This window comes from Mastigoproctus giganteus, chromosome 7, assembly GCF_048544385.1.
Source record: "Mastigoproctus giganteus isolate SK-2022 chromosome 7, ASM4854438v1, whole genome shotgun sequence".
In the NCBI taxonomy this organism is placed as follows: domain Eukaryota; kingdom Metazoa; phylum Arthropoda; class Arachnida; order Uropygi; family Thelyphonidae; genus Mastigoproctus; species Mastigoproctus giganteus.
The window spans coordinates 17,177,012-17,195,233 of NC_143581.1; the positions used below are offsets into that span (position 1 = coordinate 17,177,012).

Sequence of the window (18,222 nt, forward strand, 5' to 3'; positions counted from 1 at the left end):
AGCATGGGAACTTAGAGCTGCCTGTGGCTATGCAGCCCCATTTTCAGCAGGGTTCAATGTACTGTGTGTTGTGACACACTGCTCCCATCACCAGCATTCCAATTAGTGAGTTGCGCCACAGTTGCCCTTTTGTTGCCACGTACCATCCAGGAGAGCCTCCGCTCACCTCGAGCTCAGTGTATTTAAAAAGTAGAAATAATTAGTGATAAATTATTTTTTTTGCTTAATCAAAATTTAAAAAGCAAATTGACATTTTAGCATTCAAACTGTTACACTACAGAAAACCAAAAAAGGATATTTTTTTGCTTATTCCAGGTATAGAAATTACTTCATCTCCTAATTTTTGTCTTTCGATGATCACCTAAAATATTTAGAAAAGTATTTAATAACCAGGTAACAATTTTTATTCATTAAATTAATTCTATGAAAAGGTGCATGCACAGAAAAAGGCTACTATAATGAGAGCTGAGAAAATTTAAAAAAAGTTTTATTGTAACAGATTGTCATTATAGACAAATCAAGTTAAAAATGACATAAATCCTGAAAATTGCTTCTGATCTCTATCCATTATAACAGTAATCTTTGCTGTAATTCAGCAAGACACAACATGAACAATACAGTTGCTGTTGTGTCTTGCATATGAATATTAGTTTAACAATATACAGCTGCACCAAAACTGATTCAGCACCACAAAATTTCTCTCTCTTCCTCAGGGCACTTTCACAGGGAATAGAATAATCTAAGAAGATAACCCATACTCCCAACCAATTTAATTTTTGCTGACTTTATTATTCTTGTAGGCATGATAAATTATTCCATTTTGTTTACAAGAAGTCCATAACTTTGTTTCCATCCAAATAAGCTTTTTCTTAAACTGTACCTCGCATACGTTCCATGGAACTTATACTTCAACAGAATTTTAACAAATACTGTGCTTTTCCAAGTGTGCAAATCAATCCATAACAAACATAGCCGACCGGGCTAGCCGGGTGGGTAAAGTGCCTGCCTGGCAACCCAAAGGTCGCGGGTTCGATTCCCGCCTCGGGCTTGGATCAAAGTACTGCAAAAACCTTGGGAGGTGCATTATGGCCACAAGCCTATGCGCCAACAACTACCAAAAAATAAAAATAAATAAATAACAAACATATCTGCAATTACAAATACTGATTATCGAACTTCAAAAGACAAAAAAAAAAAAAGACAAGTCATTCATGTACCTGTTTCCATAACTCTGAAGAATGAATAGTACCATCATCAAAATCAGTTCAAACTGGCACAAGATCATTGGTGTAGTTAAAGACCTTACTATGGTGAAAAGTCTCAATATTTATGGATATTTCACCCATTATTGTTGTAAAATTTCCCTATAACATTATTTAATTCTTAGTGAATTAATAACATCCTTCTTGAAATACAGGTCTGGAGGCCTCATTTCAAGAAGGATGTAGAGCTGCTGGAACGAGTACAGAGAAGGGCAACAAGATTAGTGAATGGAACAAAGGGGTGCTCTTACGAAGAAAGGCTTAAGTTTTGCAAATTACAGTGTCTGGAGACTAGGCACCAGCGAGGTGATCTGATAGAGGTGTATAAAGCCTTGAATGGTTTAAGCATGCTCAATGCTGATGGGATTCTTCCTCTAGCTCAGAAAAATCACCTGAGAGGGCATAAATTCAAATTGAGGAAAGACAGATGTAGGATAGACGTGCGGAAATTTGCCTTTAGCCAGCGGGTGGTTGGTTGGTGGAACAGACTTCCATCCCTTGTGGTGGAGGTTGATAGCCTAAATAAGTTTAAGGCTAAGCTGGACAGGTATTTTGAACGAACAGAGGGGTGAAGTGGAAGTGGGTTTTTTTTTTTTTTTTTTTTTTGGCTGATGCTGCATAAGCTTGCTTTCTTGCATCAAATGCCTCTACTAATGCTAATGCTAATAATTCTCATTATAAGCCATAATCATAATAATGGACTTCCATTGTATAATGCATAAAAGATCTGAAGTTGTTTATGGAGTTCGAATAATTCACAGAAATTGAGAGGTAAAGTAGTTTATGGATTACATTCATACATCACTAACTAAACAGTAAGAAGCAATATGTTTTCCATTTTACTTTATGGAGAGTGCTGCTCCTAGTTTACTGCACTGTTCTTTAGAGTGACATAGTTTCTCAGATTATTTTGTTTGGGCATATTATTATCTGAATATTAACCCTTTCAAGAGTGAGTTCATGGAATGTACATGGGCCACAGGTAATGAATTTCTATGGTGGTGTCATCTGTGAAGTATTTCTTTGTAGAATTTTGAAATTTTATAAAAATGAGCACTTTGCACATAAAAATTTTTAAATTTTAATTTGTTCTTGACTTGATTATCCAAAATGAAAAAAAATTATCAAAAATCAAATGAGAATTGTAAAAAAAAAAAAAAAAAAAAATCATCCAAATCTATTAAAGTATCATATGATTCAGTTTCATCAACTTATAGATCAGAATTCACAAAAATTTATTCAACTTCAGCTTTTGTATGCCCATATTGGATAACAGGTAGATTTTTATTCTGATATTCAAAGCAGTTTTCATACTGTTATCTATTATAAATTGTATTCACAATCATTTGAAAACATAGATAAGATAAGGCAATGGTTATTTGAAGATTTCTTAAAATTTGTGTGTAAACTGACATGTTATCAGAAATGACCAAGAAACATATATACTCCACAGAGTCCACATCAAAAAATTATACATATATGAATATACTTGTAAAAGGGCTTTAAAAAAAAAAAAAAAAAAAAAGAAACTGACAATCTTTCACAGAACAGAAAGTTGTACTCTTGTTTTGTCAGTACTGCTGTTTGGTATAGTTTTCCCACATAAGATAGGAAATTCATCACAGCACAAACAATTAGACCTATGTATACAGTATCATGTGATATAAGAGTTAAAGGACAATTTTTCAATATCATGCAAGGAGCATGATACTGGAAGGTATGAAAGAAAGAACACAATTCTGCATGAATTTGAAGCAAAATTTATTGAATGGCAATGGCACTGTTTAAAGTAGAGCAGGCTGAATAGTATCACCAAACTCTCCGGTGTGTCTCACTTTACAGAACAGCAATAAATTCTGCTTCACATTCATGCAGAGGTGCTGCGTTAATAGGTGAACTAACTTCGTTATTTCATATAACGGAAATGGCTGATTTGGTCATGCACAAAAAGGTCCTAGGATGTACCTTATATGGGCAGTATGCCATGGATGCACACAGTCAATCCAGGTTCCTTCCTTCAAGAAAGATAAAACATGATAAAACACTAATCCATGCAAACTCCTATCTCACTAAAGAATTTATTTATGTATTCAACAACCTTTAAAGTGAAGTTTTTTGTATAAATTAAAAAAGAAAAGTATGTATCAGTCAAATGAGATCACTGAAGGAACTGTGGTGGCTAGTTGCAGCTGATAAGTGTAGATGTCTCTTAATTATACTGCATACTTAAAACTTAATACCTGTTCTAAGATTGAGTTGTAAATAAGTTAAAATAACTTTGGAAATTTTAGCATAGGCTTAATTACTGTAAATATCACATATGAGCAGGTTGTATGTTTGTTTGTTAAGACCATGTTGCTCCGGGGATATGCAGTGGTCATTCCCTGACCTTTCCCATCCTCCGTATTTGGTGGTCACGGGTTCGAATCCCGGTCTAATCAAGAAGCATGTGCTACACACTGCTGCTCCGGCCCACCTGGCTATGAAGGAGCCAGGTTGTTATGTGCTTATACATTGTAACACACTACAGTATAGCTAAATGTTATTCATTTAGTTATTGATGCAAAAATTTGCAATATAAGGATAAAAGAAACACTCATAATTGTTTCCTGAGATATTTATCTGCCACAACTTTCCTAAACACAACTTGTTCAACATAATTGTTTGTAGTGGATTGATCCGTAACTTCCGTGCTTCACTGTGTGAAGGCATAACAGCTGTTATTACACGTAAGGATCAGAACACAGGTGATGATTGATACAATGTCCACAATTACATAGCAACTTAAACAGTTTTTGACAGCTAGTTGTTGTTGTTAATTAAATTCAATCGAAACACTTTTGTGCAAATTAAATGAAGCTGTGATATGAAGAAAGAAACAAATAAACTGATTCCAATTTCCAATTTTAAAGAATAAGCCAAGAGCCGTGTTATAAAGAAAATTGTTAGGTTGTACTATCCTAATTGACTATCCTAAGCACTTCCTAATTCTTTTCACAAATATACGTGGTCTCAATTCTAATCTCAACGATGTCCATTTCCACTTGAAGTCTGCCAAACCCAATGTACTTTTTCTGACAGAATCTCAGTTATCAGTTGATTCAACTACTGCTCATCTCAGATGCCCAAATTATTCGCTGTACAATTCCTTTCGCCTCAAAAGTGGTACTTGTGCACATGTCCGTTCTGATATTCCCTGTCAGAGACTTGGCAATTTGGAATCTCCTCTCGTTGATCTTCTCTGGCTTAAAATCTCTCTACCTCATTGTGTCAAATTCATCTGTTGTCTCTACCGTTCTCCCAACTCCACTAATCACTTGGAGCTCTTTGACTTCCTCTCTTTCCAACTTGACTTTCTCCAGTCCAACTTTCATAACAGTGAGGTATTTTCTTGGTGATTTTAACGTTCACAACACCAGCTGGCTTCCGTTTTCTAGTCACACCCACCCACCCAGCTGGTCGAGATGCTGAGGCTTTTGTAATTACTAATGACCTCACACAGATTGTTCATTTACCTACAAGAATACCGGATGATTCTAATCATACAGCCAATATGCTTGATCTTTTTCTCACAAACAACCCTTCTAAGTACACGGTTGAAGTGCAAGGTCCTTTAGACACTTCAGATCACAACTTGGTGATTGTCTCTTCTCCAATGGAACCTTTATCTCATGGCTATTCCCAACCTCGTGTTGTTTGGCATTACAAGAATGCAAAATGGGATGACCTGCGAGACTTCTTTTCCTTGGTCGGATTACTGTTTCAAAACTTCTGATGTCAACGTTTGCTCAGATTGTGTCAGTGAAATTATTCTTGCAGGAATGTAATCCTTTATCCCACACTCCACTTTAAAATCTCGTCCATTATCTAAACCTTGGTTTTCCAATAAATGTGCTAAGGCTGTTCAAGAGAAGAATGTTGCATATCGTAATTGGCTTGTTTCTAATTCTTCAGTTTCATTTTCTGCCTACACCAAAGCTCGCAACAATTGTAAAGCAGTTATTAATCAGTCCAAACTAGAGTTTGAACAGGCTAAGAGTAGAAAACTTGCTTCTTGCCCTAATGGTAGTCGAGCATTCTGGTCTCTTGCCAAAGCTATTGGCCGCAACTTTTGCCCATCTCTGCTCCCACCTCTGTCCAAACCAGATGGTTCTGTTGTCACTTCAGTCAAGGATAAAGTTGACCTGCTAGCATCCCATTTTTCTTCCAGCTCATGTATTAATGATCTTGGTAAAACACCTCCCATCATTCCCAACGCACTCCATTCAATGCCACCTGTGGTCTTCCATCAGAAGGATTTTGACGAATCTTGATGCTAAGAAAGCTCCAGGTCCCGATGGTATTTCTCCACTTGTTCTCAAAACCTGTGCTCCTGAACTTACTCCTATTTTTTGGCACCTTTTTTCACTTTCTTATTCCAAATGTGTTTTTCCTTCTGCTTGGAAATTTGCTCATATCCAGCCAGTTCCTAAAAGGGGTGACAAATTCCCATCCAATTATCGTCCCATTGCAATTACTTCTACTTTTTCTAAAGTAATGGAGAAATCAATTAACAGCCAACTCTTAAACTACCTAAAAACCTTCCGTCTGTCAACGATTGCCAGTATGGATTCCATCAGTGTCAATCCACTGGTGATATTCTGGCTTATGTTACCCATTTATGGACTAATTCAATGGAAAGGTTCGGTGAAACACAAGTAGTTGCTCTTGACATCTCAAAGGCTTTCAATCGTGTTTGGCATAAAGGTCTCCTAAACAAGCAATCTTATGGTTTGCCAACTGTTTTAGTAATTGGTTATCTAGTTTTCTCTCTGATCGCTCACTGCGGGTGATGGTAGATGGCTCTCTGTCTTCTAACTTCTCCACTAATGCCGGTGTCCCCCAAGGTTCAGTTCTTTCCCCCACTCTTTTCCTCTTGTATATTAATGACCTTCTTCCATTGACTGGAAATCCTATCCATAGTTTTGCCGATGATAGCACATTGCATTCCACTTTCCATTTTGAGAAACCTTGTCCTGCTCAATCAGCTTCAACTTCTCGAAAATCTGCTACCAATTTCTTAAATGCCGATCTTCAGGTAATTCTCCAGTGGGGCAAAGACAACTTAGTTGATTTCAACCCTTCTAAAACTCAGTCTTGTCTTATATCTCGCAAAAAGGATTCTTCTGCTCCTATGCTTATCTTTAGTGACACTCCGATTTCTAGGCAAAATGATATATCTCTTTTGGGGATTACCCTGACTTCTAATCTTATTTAGGCCAAGCACATTACAAATATTGCTTCCTCTGCATCTAAAAAACTTGGTTTTCTCTTTCGCTCTCGGCGTTACTTTTCTTCCAAACAGCTGCTCACTCTGTATAAATTGCAAATCCGCTCTGCCATGTAATTTTGTTCCTACATCTGGGGTGGTGCCCCCAAAACCTCTCTCGGGCTTCTTGATTCCATTCAGAAGAGGGCAGTTAGGTTAATTAATGATTCATCTCTAACAGAGTCTCTCCACTTGCTTTCTCATAGACATACTGTTTCTGCTGCATGCCTCATCTACAGATACTTCCATGGGCACTGTTCTTCTGAATTGGCTTCTATAATTCCCGCTTTCTCTTTCAAAACAGTCCGAACACGTGCCGCCACCAGCCAACATCCATTTACTGTTCAACTTCAAACTCACAGGGCGCCTCCGTAGCCAGGTGGGAAGGAGCAGCAGTGCGTAGCACACGCTTCTTGATTAGACTGGGGTTCGAGCCCGTCACCACCAAATACGGAGGATGCAGAAAGGTCAGGAAATGGCCACCGCATATCCCGGAGCAATATGGCCTTAGTTGCTAATGCTCCTAAAAACCAAATAACAACAACAAACTCACAGAACCAACTTTTTATCTTCCTCATTTATTCATTCAACTGCCGTTTTCTGTAACAACCTTCCTTCATACGTATTTCCTGAAAATTAGTCTACAGAAGTTCAAGTCCAATGTCAACAAATATCTTCTTTCGTCTTCTCAACCTTCAACCCAAGCACGGTACCAAGTAATATAGGTTCTAATACCGCTCGTGTTTGGGGTTAAAAAAAAAAAAAAAAAAATCCTCTCAAAAACATTTGCTGAAACATCTGCTTGTTACACTGAAGCAAATTAAATGGTTAATCATAATGGTTAATCAAACTAAATGGTTAATTATTTAAAAATTTCTGAAGTTTTATATGTTATGCATTTAAGTCAATCAAAACCTTCAACTTGGCAAATCTAAAGGGGGGGAAAAAATCACACATAAACAAGGTATGTTACTACAGATGACGGCAACAGGTCACATAAGAAGAATACTAACAAGAAGGTTGCAAAACTTGATGGAAAAAGGAATCAACATACCTTTCAAAACAACGAATATGACCTTTACATTTCTAATAAAAGTTGGGTAGGGTACTATCAGCCTTCACTATCTTTTTTTCTGTAGATAATCTCTCTTTTCTCATTCTTTCTACATGCCCATGACACCTTAAGTTTGCTTCACTTACTTTTGATTGGATATTTGTTCCTGAGATTTTTTTCTTATTTCCTCATTTGTAACATGGTCTGCAATTGTTTCTACCTATGTTTATTTATTTTCTTTAAAACTCTCATTTCTAGCTGCACATTCTTTTCAGTCTACTCATATCAGTCGCAAATGCTATTCTACAGTACTGTTTATCTTCTGTCACCTTGACTTAATTAGACTGGTACATGACTTCTTCACTCATTTGAGGCACTTTACTCACCTGGCTAGCCCGGTCGGCTATACTTTTATTTATAATCTTTTTTATAATATTTTTAAAATTTTAATTTCATTTATTTAATTTAATATAAATTTAATTTATAAAAAAATATATTTTTAAATATTTATATTTTTATTTATAATAATATAATATTATTTATAATATTTATACTGGATTAAAAATATATACACCTAATTATGTTTTTGCACGAACTTTTTTTACACGAATTTGATTTAACACGAATTCAAAATAAATATTTCATTCTCTTTTTACACGAGTCATTTTGATTTAACACGATTTCTATGAATTTTTTTTGCCTAAATTGTAAGAATTTTTTTTTTATTTGTGGCATATTAGTATCATTTCTATATTACACGCACCAATAGATTGGATAACAGCTAGTGTGTGCGTTTTGAAACGCGTGCTTTTGCTTACCAATGTGTACGTCTAGGTATCTATGAATCATCAACGTTTTTATTGAATTTGGTGCACATCTACGGTATTCGTGCATTGTACCTTCGGAAGACATGTAGTAAGCTCTATTTCAAAGTGAAAGAATCTTTAGTGAAATTTGTGCACATATAAATTTATTAATTTTGCCAATAGTCAATAAATTGTAAGTTTACAAATTTTTCATACCTTTTTTTATTAATTATAACAGATATTTTTCGGTAGCCCTTATATAATGTCGAATAATTCGCCTATTACCAAAATGAAAAGGAAAGCGATTTCTTTGGAACTTAAAATTCAAATTTTAGATCGTCTTGCAACTGGACAAGGGGCTACGTCTGTAGGAAAGCATTTTGGTGTACAAGTTACCGTAAGAACTATTAAGAAAAATGAAGCTGCAATTAGGAAGTCGGTATGTTCTGGAACAAAAGTAAGTGTTAATTCATCATCATATACAAGAGATATTGTCAAGGAAAAAATGGAAAAGGCTCTGGTAATATGGATAGAAGATCAGTCACAAAAAAGAGTACCAGTAGATGGAAATACCATCAAGCAAACAGCACTAAGAATTTACAGACAGATTAAAGTAAAGGAGCCAAGCATTTCATCTCAGTTAAACAGAAAGTATGAATTTTCTGCGAGTACAGGTTGGATGACAGGGTTTCTTAAAAGGAATGCTCTTCATAATATAAAAATTAAAGGTGAAACTGCATCTGCAGATGAATCGGCTGCTAAAGTATTCCCGCAGAAACTTGCAAAAATTATTGAAGATGGAGGATACACTCCTGATCAAGTGTGGAATGCAGATGAAACTGGTTTCTTCTGGAAACGAATGCAACAGAACGTATGTAGCCAAATCGCAGAAAACTGCTTTTTTAAGGTAGCTAAGGATCGCGTGACCTTATTATTTTCCTCCAACGCTTCAGGAGATCGTACGTTGAAACCACTGCTGGTAAATCGAGCCCTAAACCCACGTTCAATGAAAGGTGTAGATATCAATAAACTGCCTGTTCACTGGATGGCAAACAAGAAGGCCTGGGTGACCACTACTATTTTTACAGAATGGTTCAACAAATGTTTCGTCCCAGAAGTCAGACGTTATATGAATTTGAAAGGTCTCGAATTTAAAGTTCTTCTGATTCTTGACAATGCACCCGGCCATCCTGTCTTGGAACACCCAAACGTACAAATTTTATTTCTGCCACCTAATACTACATCTTTGATACAACCGCTAGACCAAGGTATAATTGCGACAATTAAAACATACTACGTAAAACGAACATTCCAACACGTTTTGGACAAACTGAATGATGAAATACTAACAATCATTGATGTGTGGAAGAAATTCTCAATTATGGATTGTATCAATCAAGTTGGATTAGCGTTAATTGAATTAAAACCAGCAACTTTAAATGCGTGTTGGAAAGCGGTTTGGCGACAATGTGCAAAAAGCAAAGATCCCATCATCCCTAATACGACCGAATTTCCCAACATTATTACAATGGCACACAAAATTGGTGGAGAAGGATTCGATGATCTATCGTTTGAAGATATTGATGAATTGTTAACCGACAAAGCCCTAAGCGAAGATGAAATATTAGAGGTTGTCCTTGGGACTCCTTATCCCACAGAACGTAGTGATAATGAAGAAAATGATCCTGTTCTAAATGCAGATTTAATAAAAGATGGTCTGGAACTGGCCAGAAAATTAGGTAATCATTTTGTCAAAAATGACCCTAATGAGGAACGCGCTGGGAAGTTTAAAAGTGAACTGAAGTTGTTGACAGCCTCTTACAGAGAATTATATAACGGCCTAACCAAAACACGAACACAACGATTAATAACTGAATTCGTTCGTAAAACCGGTGAAACATCAGCACCAGAGGAGACTCGTGCTGATTTTGCTCAAGAGATCACAGAAAGAATTTCATTAATAGAGGAAGAAGACGATGTCCACAACATTTCTAGTGATGGCAGTGATATTCCAGTCGTACGCAAACATATGTGCCGTTTATTATCAGAAAGTGAAAATTAATAAAATCTTGTTATGTGTAAAACAGATTTTTTTTGTTCATGAAGAATTTTTTTTCATTTCATATGCATACAAATTTATTTTAATACATTTTAATTACATATTATTACATGTGTATTTTGTTTAAATAAAATAATAAGCTTAAAACGAATATTTTTATGTGTTTTTTTTAAATTATTTTTACTGATTTTTTTAGATCCGGAACCAATCTTCTTTTCTTCCATAAATACAATGTCTTTTTTTACACGAATTTTTTTTACACGTATTTTTCAGGAACGTATCTATTGTGTAAAAACAGAATTAGGTGTATATATATATATATATACAGTGGATGCTACTTATTGTAAACACAAATAATGATATCAAACCTATTATAATTATCAGCTGCTTCATAATCAGTAATCATAATAGATATCTTATTCAGTAGTTATATCAGAAAAATGAAAGAACAGTAATGGTAAAAGGAGTCACTAGAAGAAGACGGAAGACGATTTCACCAACCTATGAAGAAAATTCAATAAATTAACCCATCCATCACTTACTTCCCTATAGGAAACATGCTTATATGTGTGGTATCTAACAATATGACATTTTTGTATTATTATTATATCCCGATTCTTATAACTATTAACTAATTATTATTTATTATATCCCACTTTTGTAAATAATTTTTATCCTGCCAACATGCATATTGAAATGCAATTTTCAGAAAAATACAACAGATACCGTAGTCCAAATTATGGAGCGCTATAGGTGCAGGGGTAATTTATCCCCCTCCCTAATGGTTTGGCTGGATGAATTATGTTTAAAAGAAGCAATCATTCACATGGCTTATATTAGAGGCTAAATAAATAATTAAACCTCCATAAATCCATTAAATCAAAAAATGAGAATGCAATCCGACAAAAGTTATGTGGAGTTAAAATAAGTGCATATTACAACCTCCTGTTTTCTACTTCAACTCTCAGTCTCAATAATTCAAAATTTCTAAATAAAAAATTTTATATATCAGATGAACCAGGGAATAATGTTCAATGATAATTAAATAAATTCATAAATGACCTCTATTCATCTAATCACAACTTTAAACAAGTTGTTTTAGAAGACTTGTGCAAAAGAGTTAGAATTCTGCAGACAAATAAAATACTATCTAATTCAATGATAATTAAATTATTACAGCTGGCTTTGGAACCTGGGTTTTTCAAATTTGAAGGGAAAATTAACATTCAGACATGAATTAAGTATGTGAAAACCCTTTCCCACCACTCGCAGCAGACATCTTTATGGAAGATTTTGCAGTAACAGCTATTTCTCTGATCATTTTAAGACCCTCAATATGGATTACGTAAGCGGACCATACTTTTTTTTTTATGTGGGAACACAGGTAGACACAGTTAAAACAATTTCATGAATATATGAACAATAGAGATTGAACTATTATTTTCAATATGGAATAAGAAGAGGACAGGACACTACTATTTTTGGATGTCTTGGTGCAATGGGAAAAAAATCTGATTATCATTCAGGTGTATAGATAAATGAGGGACTCTGAAAGTTATGTTAATTTCATGTGGAATCATTTGACAAATATCAGAAATAGTATTATGAAGACATTAACAAGTAGAGCATTAAGAAGTTGTGATCAGGAAAATATAGATAAGGAACTTAAAAATATCTCCTTAACTTTCTCGAACAATGAGATTCCATGGCACGGTTGACTTCTATATGCTAATATAAATGAAATTTTGGGAATGCAAACTTAGTAATAAAAACAGAGACAAATAAAAAAAAAAAAATTAAAAAATGTGTATGTATGCTCTATGCACAAAAGATGTTTTATTTTATGTGAAAACATCTTTATATTTTTAACTGTTTAAATCTAACTTTAAACTTTAAATTTTTAAAATTGAACAGCTAGAACTGAAGTTATGAACAATGTAATGTTTGATGCTCACGCCCGTTACTTACTCTACTGAATCAACACTAGCGACTGAGTTAGTGTTACTTAGGAAGTGACATTATTTGTGTCATTGTCTCATTTTTGTTACTAATCAGTTTTACTTTAGTACCTGAAATATTTAGTATGAATGATGAAACGTTTTATGCTCATGCCCACTACTTACTCTACCGAATCAATGTTAGTGACTGAGTTAGTGTCATTAGTATCATGTAGGGAGTAATGTCATTTCTGTCTCACATTTTTGTTATCAATCGGTTTTACTTCAGTTCGAAAAATTTAGTAGGTGCCGCCAAAGACATTTTCTGACTGAAGTAAAACTGGTTACCTAACATGAGGGTGGGAGGGGGAAGCATCGCAAACACGTAGCAAACAGAAATACCAGGAAATCAGAGATCACAGAACGTGTGCCTATAGCTGTTCCTATGCTTTTAACATAAACAATTTTGAAATTATAGGGGGAAAGGAATTTACTAAAATAAAAATTACAGACACTATGCATATAAGAACATTTAACGACAAGATAATAAATAGAAATACGGATAGGGATACAGATGCAACTTTATAGCAACAGAACATAATGCAAAATAATTTTTTTTTAAATAAAAAAAAAAACCATAAAACCCATACATTAATATAAGAGAACTGATCTTGGAAGGATAGGATTGATAGGTTTTCTCAGTTTCTCTCTCTCTCATTGACCATTCAGAGAGCAATTACTTTCTTATGACATCTTCCTTTTCTTACTTGACTAGACATTTTGACCACCAAGAGGAGCTTGCATGTGATGAAGGGAATGGTATAGGTCCCAGAATGGGTCCCATGCTCACCATACAGGATCATGAAGTAACAGCATTTTTTAATTGTAGTTATATCTTAATGGACTTCTATTCAGTTTTAAATTTTTACTTGAAGCAGCTTTTACTTCAGCTAATAGTTTTTTAATAAGCATCATTACTATAGGAAGATTCATTAAAGCTCATTGAGAAAACTTAAAACAAGAATGTGATTTACCTGTACAGCTTCCTGAACTGTCTTGTCTAATTCATACAAAAAGTTTGTAGCTGATAGAGGTTGCTGTAATTCAAGACAAACAAAATGGGTAATTATCAAGTGTATTAGATAACACATTACATAAATATTTAAATCAATCACACCGAGTTATTTATACTGGATTAAAATGGATTTATACTTTATTTTTTTATCTTATGATGTGAGCAATACACGAAGGAACCAATATTTTCCTGCTTCCTTCGTGTATCGTGACCATGAGGTCCAACCGGAGAGTATGACACCATTGTAATATCCAAGCCCGAGGCAGGATATTCGAACCTGTGACTTTGGATTGCCAGGCAGGCACTTTACTCACCTGGCTAGCCCGGTCAGCTATACTTTTATTTATAATCTTTTTTATAATATTTTTTAAATTTTAATTTCATTTATTTAATTTAATATAAATTTAATTTATAAAAAAATATATTTTTAAATATTTATATTTTTATTTATAATAATATAATATTTATAATATTTATACTGGATTAAAAATATATATATATATACAGTGGATGCTACTTATTGTAAACACAAATAATGTTATCAATTTTATGAAGTCCCAATCAGACATACAAATACATAGAAAAACAAAGATGTTTATTGTAATCAGTGTTTCAGTTTTTGTTATCATTTTTTGCCATATCGTGGTTTACACATGTGCAGTGGAAGTGATTACATTACATCCCAATTTGCTATTGAACTTCAACATGTTGCAAGTCCAATTACTGCTGCTGCTTCGTACAGTTCGTATGGTTGTCGGTGTCATTACTCTGTGAAAGAAAGTACTGTATCTGCAATCGTACCAATCTGACAATTTTACAAGTAGAGATTAGCCCTTTTATAATTCTAGATTTTAATATTTTCTTTATTTGTTTTTAATGTTTTGCGTGCATTTCCAAAAACTCTGACAGTTTCACTTTTATTGATGATTTTGGACAGTCAAATTAAAGTATAGGCTAAAGCCTGATTTTAATGTATATATATACATACACATACAAGGTGTGGCAATAAAGTTTCGAAACACAAAGTGAAGGCACTCAAACTGATATTTTTATTCAAAGTAATCACCACCTAACTGAAAGCACTTATTACACTGATCTAAAAGTTCATGAAAAGGGTCAGTGAAGGTGTCCAAAGGGATGATGTTCAGTTCAGAGGTTACATTTTTCTTTATGTCCTCAACATGGATTATCTGAGTGGGTGCGAGTTTATTACCATGTTGACCAAGATTTTTGCAGCTCCGGAGAACAATAAGTTTTCAGTTATATTTAGTAGTTTTATTGACTTAATTGTTATACTAAATTATTTTCTATAAGTAGCTTTATAGTTCTAGACAAGCTCGATGGTTTATTTTTGAATTTAGATAGTGATTTTGAAAGTTAATACTTAGCTGCCATAGATTTTATCTTCGTAACTTGCCGCCATTGTTATATGACACAGAATAGTGTAAGGTTTAAATAAAACTAAATAGCGAAAAACGTAGCACTGTATTAGAAATCTGTTAGATTAGCATAGTATTACCAATTAATCAGTAAAATTTATTAATATTATTAAAGTTCATTATTAATTATATTATACTTAATGGAATCATGACCCAAACTAGAGCAGCAAAGCAGTGTTCACAGAATAGACAGAGTGCTGTGGCTCGCAGGAGAACCGAAGGGCAATTCTTCAACACATCACAGTCTACAACAATGCATGAATATGAAATGTTTGCAGACCTGTCTAGAACAGGACATGATCTAGCCAAGGAGGATGTCTTTCTGTGTGTTAGGTGCAGACTGTGAAGAAATTAGGTGCCAACTCACGTTCTGATGGGAATCTATGAGAGTTTGAGGTGTAGGGTACATGCCCTAGAAGAAATTAATGAGTAGCCCATCAAGCTCTCAGCTACCAAACTCAATGCCAGAGCTCACTTCTGTGCATCATGCAACACAGCGGTAATCTCCAAGGCAGAATGCGCTGGTCCCACAGGAACTAGTTATTGTCAGGGAGACGAGGAATATATTATGCAAAAAGGATAGGTGGAAAAGGACCAGGGTATGTCTGTCAGGGGAAAAGGTTGATGATGATGATGTTGTAGGGCAGATATCATCTTTTAAGGGCACAAAAGGTGATATTGTTTTACACGTTGGCATTAATGACCTTAAGAGATCTGCAGATTTACTTAACAAGTACAGGTCAATGCTGGAAAAAAGTTGCGAGTTAGGGTTAAATTTGAATTCTGCAATTCTGCCCAGACACGATAGGAGGGAGTATATGATGACAGCCTTGTCAATCAATTCGGCCCTGGAGAGATTGTGCAAGGGTCATGGGGTATCTGTGCTTGCTACAGGAGAGATTGCTTCTACAGGGATGAGATACACTTAAATAAAAAGGTGCAAGAATATTTGCTGATGCTATCGAGGCAGTGTTAGGTGGGTCAGAAAACTGCTAGATTGGGGGGGATTCACAGACTAAAAGATTAACGGTAGCTGCAGGCAGAAGCAAAAGTGATTCTTGCATTGCTCTTATCGTAATAAGCAGCAGCCTAGAGAGCAAGTTGCTGGGGACTTCAAGAGCTGCTGGGAGTCATCATGGAACAAATAAATACATGGGCTGTGTTAGGGTAACTAAGAGTAAGAACAAGCACATGCATATTTGCATGTACACTAATGCTAGAAGTATAGTAAATAAAATTGATGAATCTGAAGCCCTGATCAAGACATCAAAGGCAGATATTGTTGGGATATCAGAGACATGGTGTCACACAGATATAAGCAGTGCAGAATTGAAATTTGGGGAGTACAATGTGTATAGAAAGGACAGACAGGGTACAAAAAGAGAAGGGGTTATGCTGTTAGTTAAGAAACACATAAAATCTAAGAAAGTGCATCCAGTTGACACGGGTGGACAGTGCAATGTTCAGTCTGTTTGGTGTGACAACCACTGGGAAAGGGAAAATGAGAGGAGTATGTGATAGGCCTAATGACTCTGACGAGTACAATGAATAGTTTTGCAGAGAAACAGAATGGGCCAGTAAACCAGAATGTCTTGCAATGGGGGATTTTAACTTTCCAGATATTGACTGGAACACGCTAGCAAGACTTTTGTGGATTTATTGGAGGATTGTTTCCTATAGCAACACGTTCAAGAGGCAACCAGCGGGAGTAATACCCTTGATCTGATTATCAGCAGTAATTATTCATGCATTAAGAATTTGCAGGTAAAGGAACCACTAGGTGAGAGTGATCTTGATGTGGCACCTCATTAGCCAGGTGGGCAGGAGCAGCAGTGCGTAGCACACGCTTCGAGCCTGTGACCACCTAATATGGAGGATGCAGAAAGGTCAGGGAATGACCGCAGTATATCACTGGAGCAATATGGCCTTAGTTGCTAATGCTCCTAAAAAAAACAAAAAAACTTAAAGATGTAACTACCATCAAGAGTAAAAGGAAGGATTTTTGTTTTCGTAAAGGTGACTACAGTGGTCTTAGACAGTTTTTAAATTCTATACAGTGGGATCAACTGATGATGTTACCAATGGTGAATTCTAAACGGGAAACCTTCAAGGACTTAATCTTGGAGGTTACTAGGATTTTCATACCAACTAAGAAATACTGTTCAAGGTTTAGGCCTAAATGGATGTCGGATGAATAAATGAGTCTCGTGGCAGAGAAGAAAAATGCATGGGATGCATATAAATTATCAGGCGACATAGAAGCCTTTGTGACATGCCTAACCGCCATAGTTTTTATGCAAATCTTTGGCAAAGGACACAAAGAAAAACAGCAAAGAGTTCTTTACTTATGTAAACTCTAGAAGGAAGGGGATAAATTATATTGGTCCACTTAACATAGGTAGGTCGACTATAGATGATACTGCTCAAGTGGCTGATAAACTGAATGAGTAATTTGCATCTAAATTTACATGAGCAGTTATTCAAGGAGGGGAATAACTGCAAGTTCATCAAACTCTAACAGGGAGAAAAGTGATTTTGTAATAACTGAGAGCAAAGTGGAGGAGAAATTGTTGAAGCTAAAATAAAAAAGGCACCTAGGGCAGATGGAATCTATCCAGTTATAATTAAGGAGGCAGCAAGGGAAGTAAGCAAACCCTTAGCCATAATTATGATAGCATTCTTAGAGTCAAAGGAGGTCCTCATGGACTGGAGATGTGCAAATGTATCACCAATTCACATTCACAAAGGGGGTTCGAAGGGTGACAAATAATTATAGACCTGTTAGTTTAAACTTCTGTTCCAGGGAAAATAATGGAATTACTGGCTAAAGAGGTGATACAGGATCACCTAGACATGACAGCAGTAATAGCTCAGACACAGCATGGGTTTGTTAAGGGGAAGTCTTGTCTGACCAATCTGATTGGATACTATGATGTGGTCATAAAGGAACTGGATGCAAAAAATAATATTGATATCATATACTTGGATTTCAGGAAAGCTTTTGATACTGTTGCACATGGAAGACTGCTATACAAATTGGAGCGATATGGCATTAAGGGCAAGTTACTGCAATGGATAAAGGGATAGTTGAGTGGAAGACGGCAAAGAGTGGTAATAAATGGACACTGCTCTACATGGACTAATGTTATTAGTGGAGTCCCCCAGGGTTCGGTGCTGGGCCCATTGTTGTTTTGTGTTTTTATCAATGATATCGATGAAGGTATATCAGGCTTAATGTCCAAGTTTGTAGATGTACAAAGGTTAGCAGAGTTGTAATGACAG

General features: G+C 35.4%; 1 protein-coding gene across 1 annotated transcript in view; it reads right to left on the reverse strand.

Moving 5' to 3' along the window:
• Positions 1-274: 274 nt before the first annotated feature.
• LOC150082587 (protein KTI12 homolog) overlaps positions 275-18,222 on the reverse strand; it is a 51,529-nt gene continuing 33,581 nt past the window's right edge. The window contains exons 7-8 of the mRNA XM_090377847.1: positions 13,461-13,523; positions 275-361 (exon numbers count right to left, since the gene is read on the reverse strand). Coding sequence (XP_090233973.1) covers positions 275-361; positions 13,461-13,523 — 150 coding nt within the window. The remainder of the gene's footprint in view (positions 362-13,460; positions 13,524-18,222) is intronic.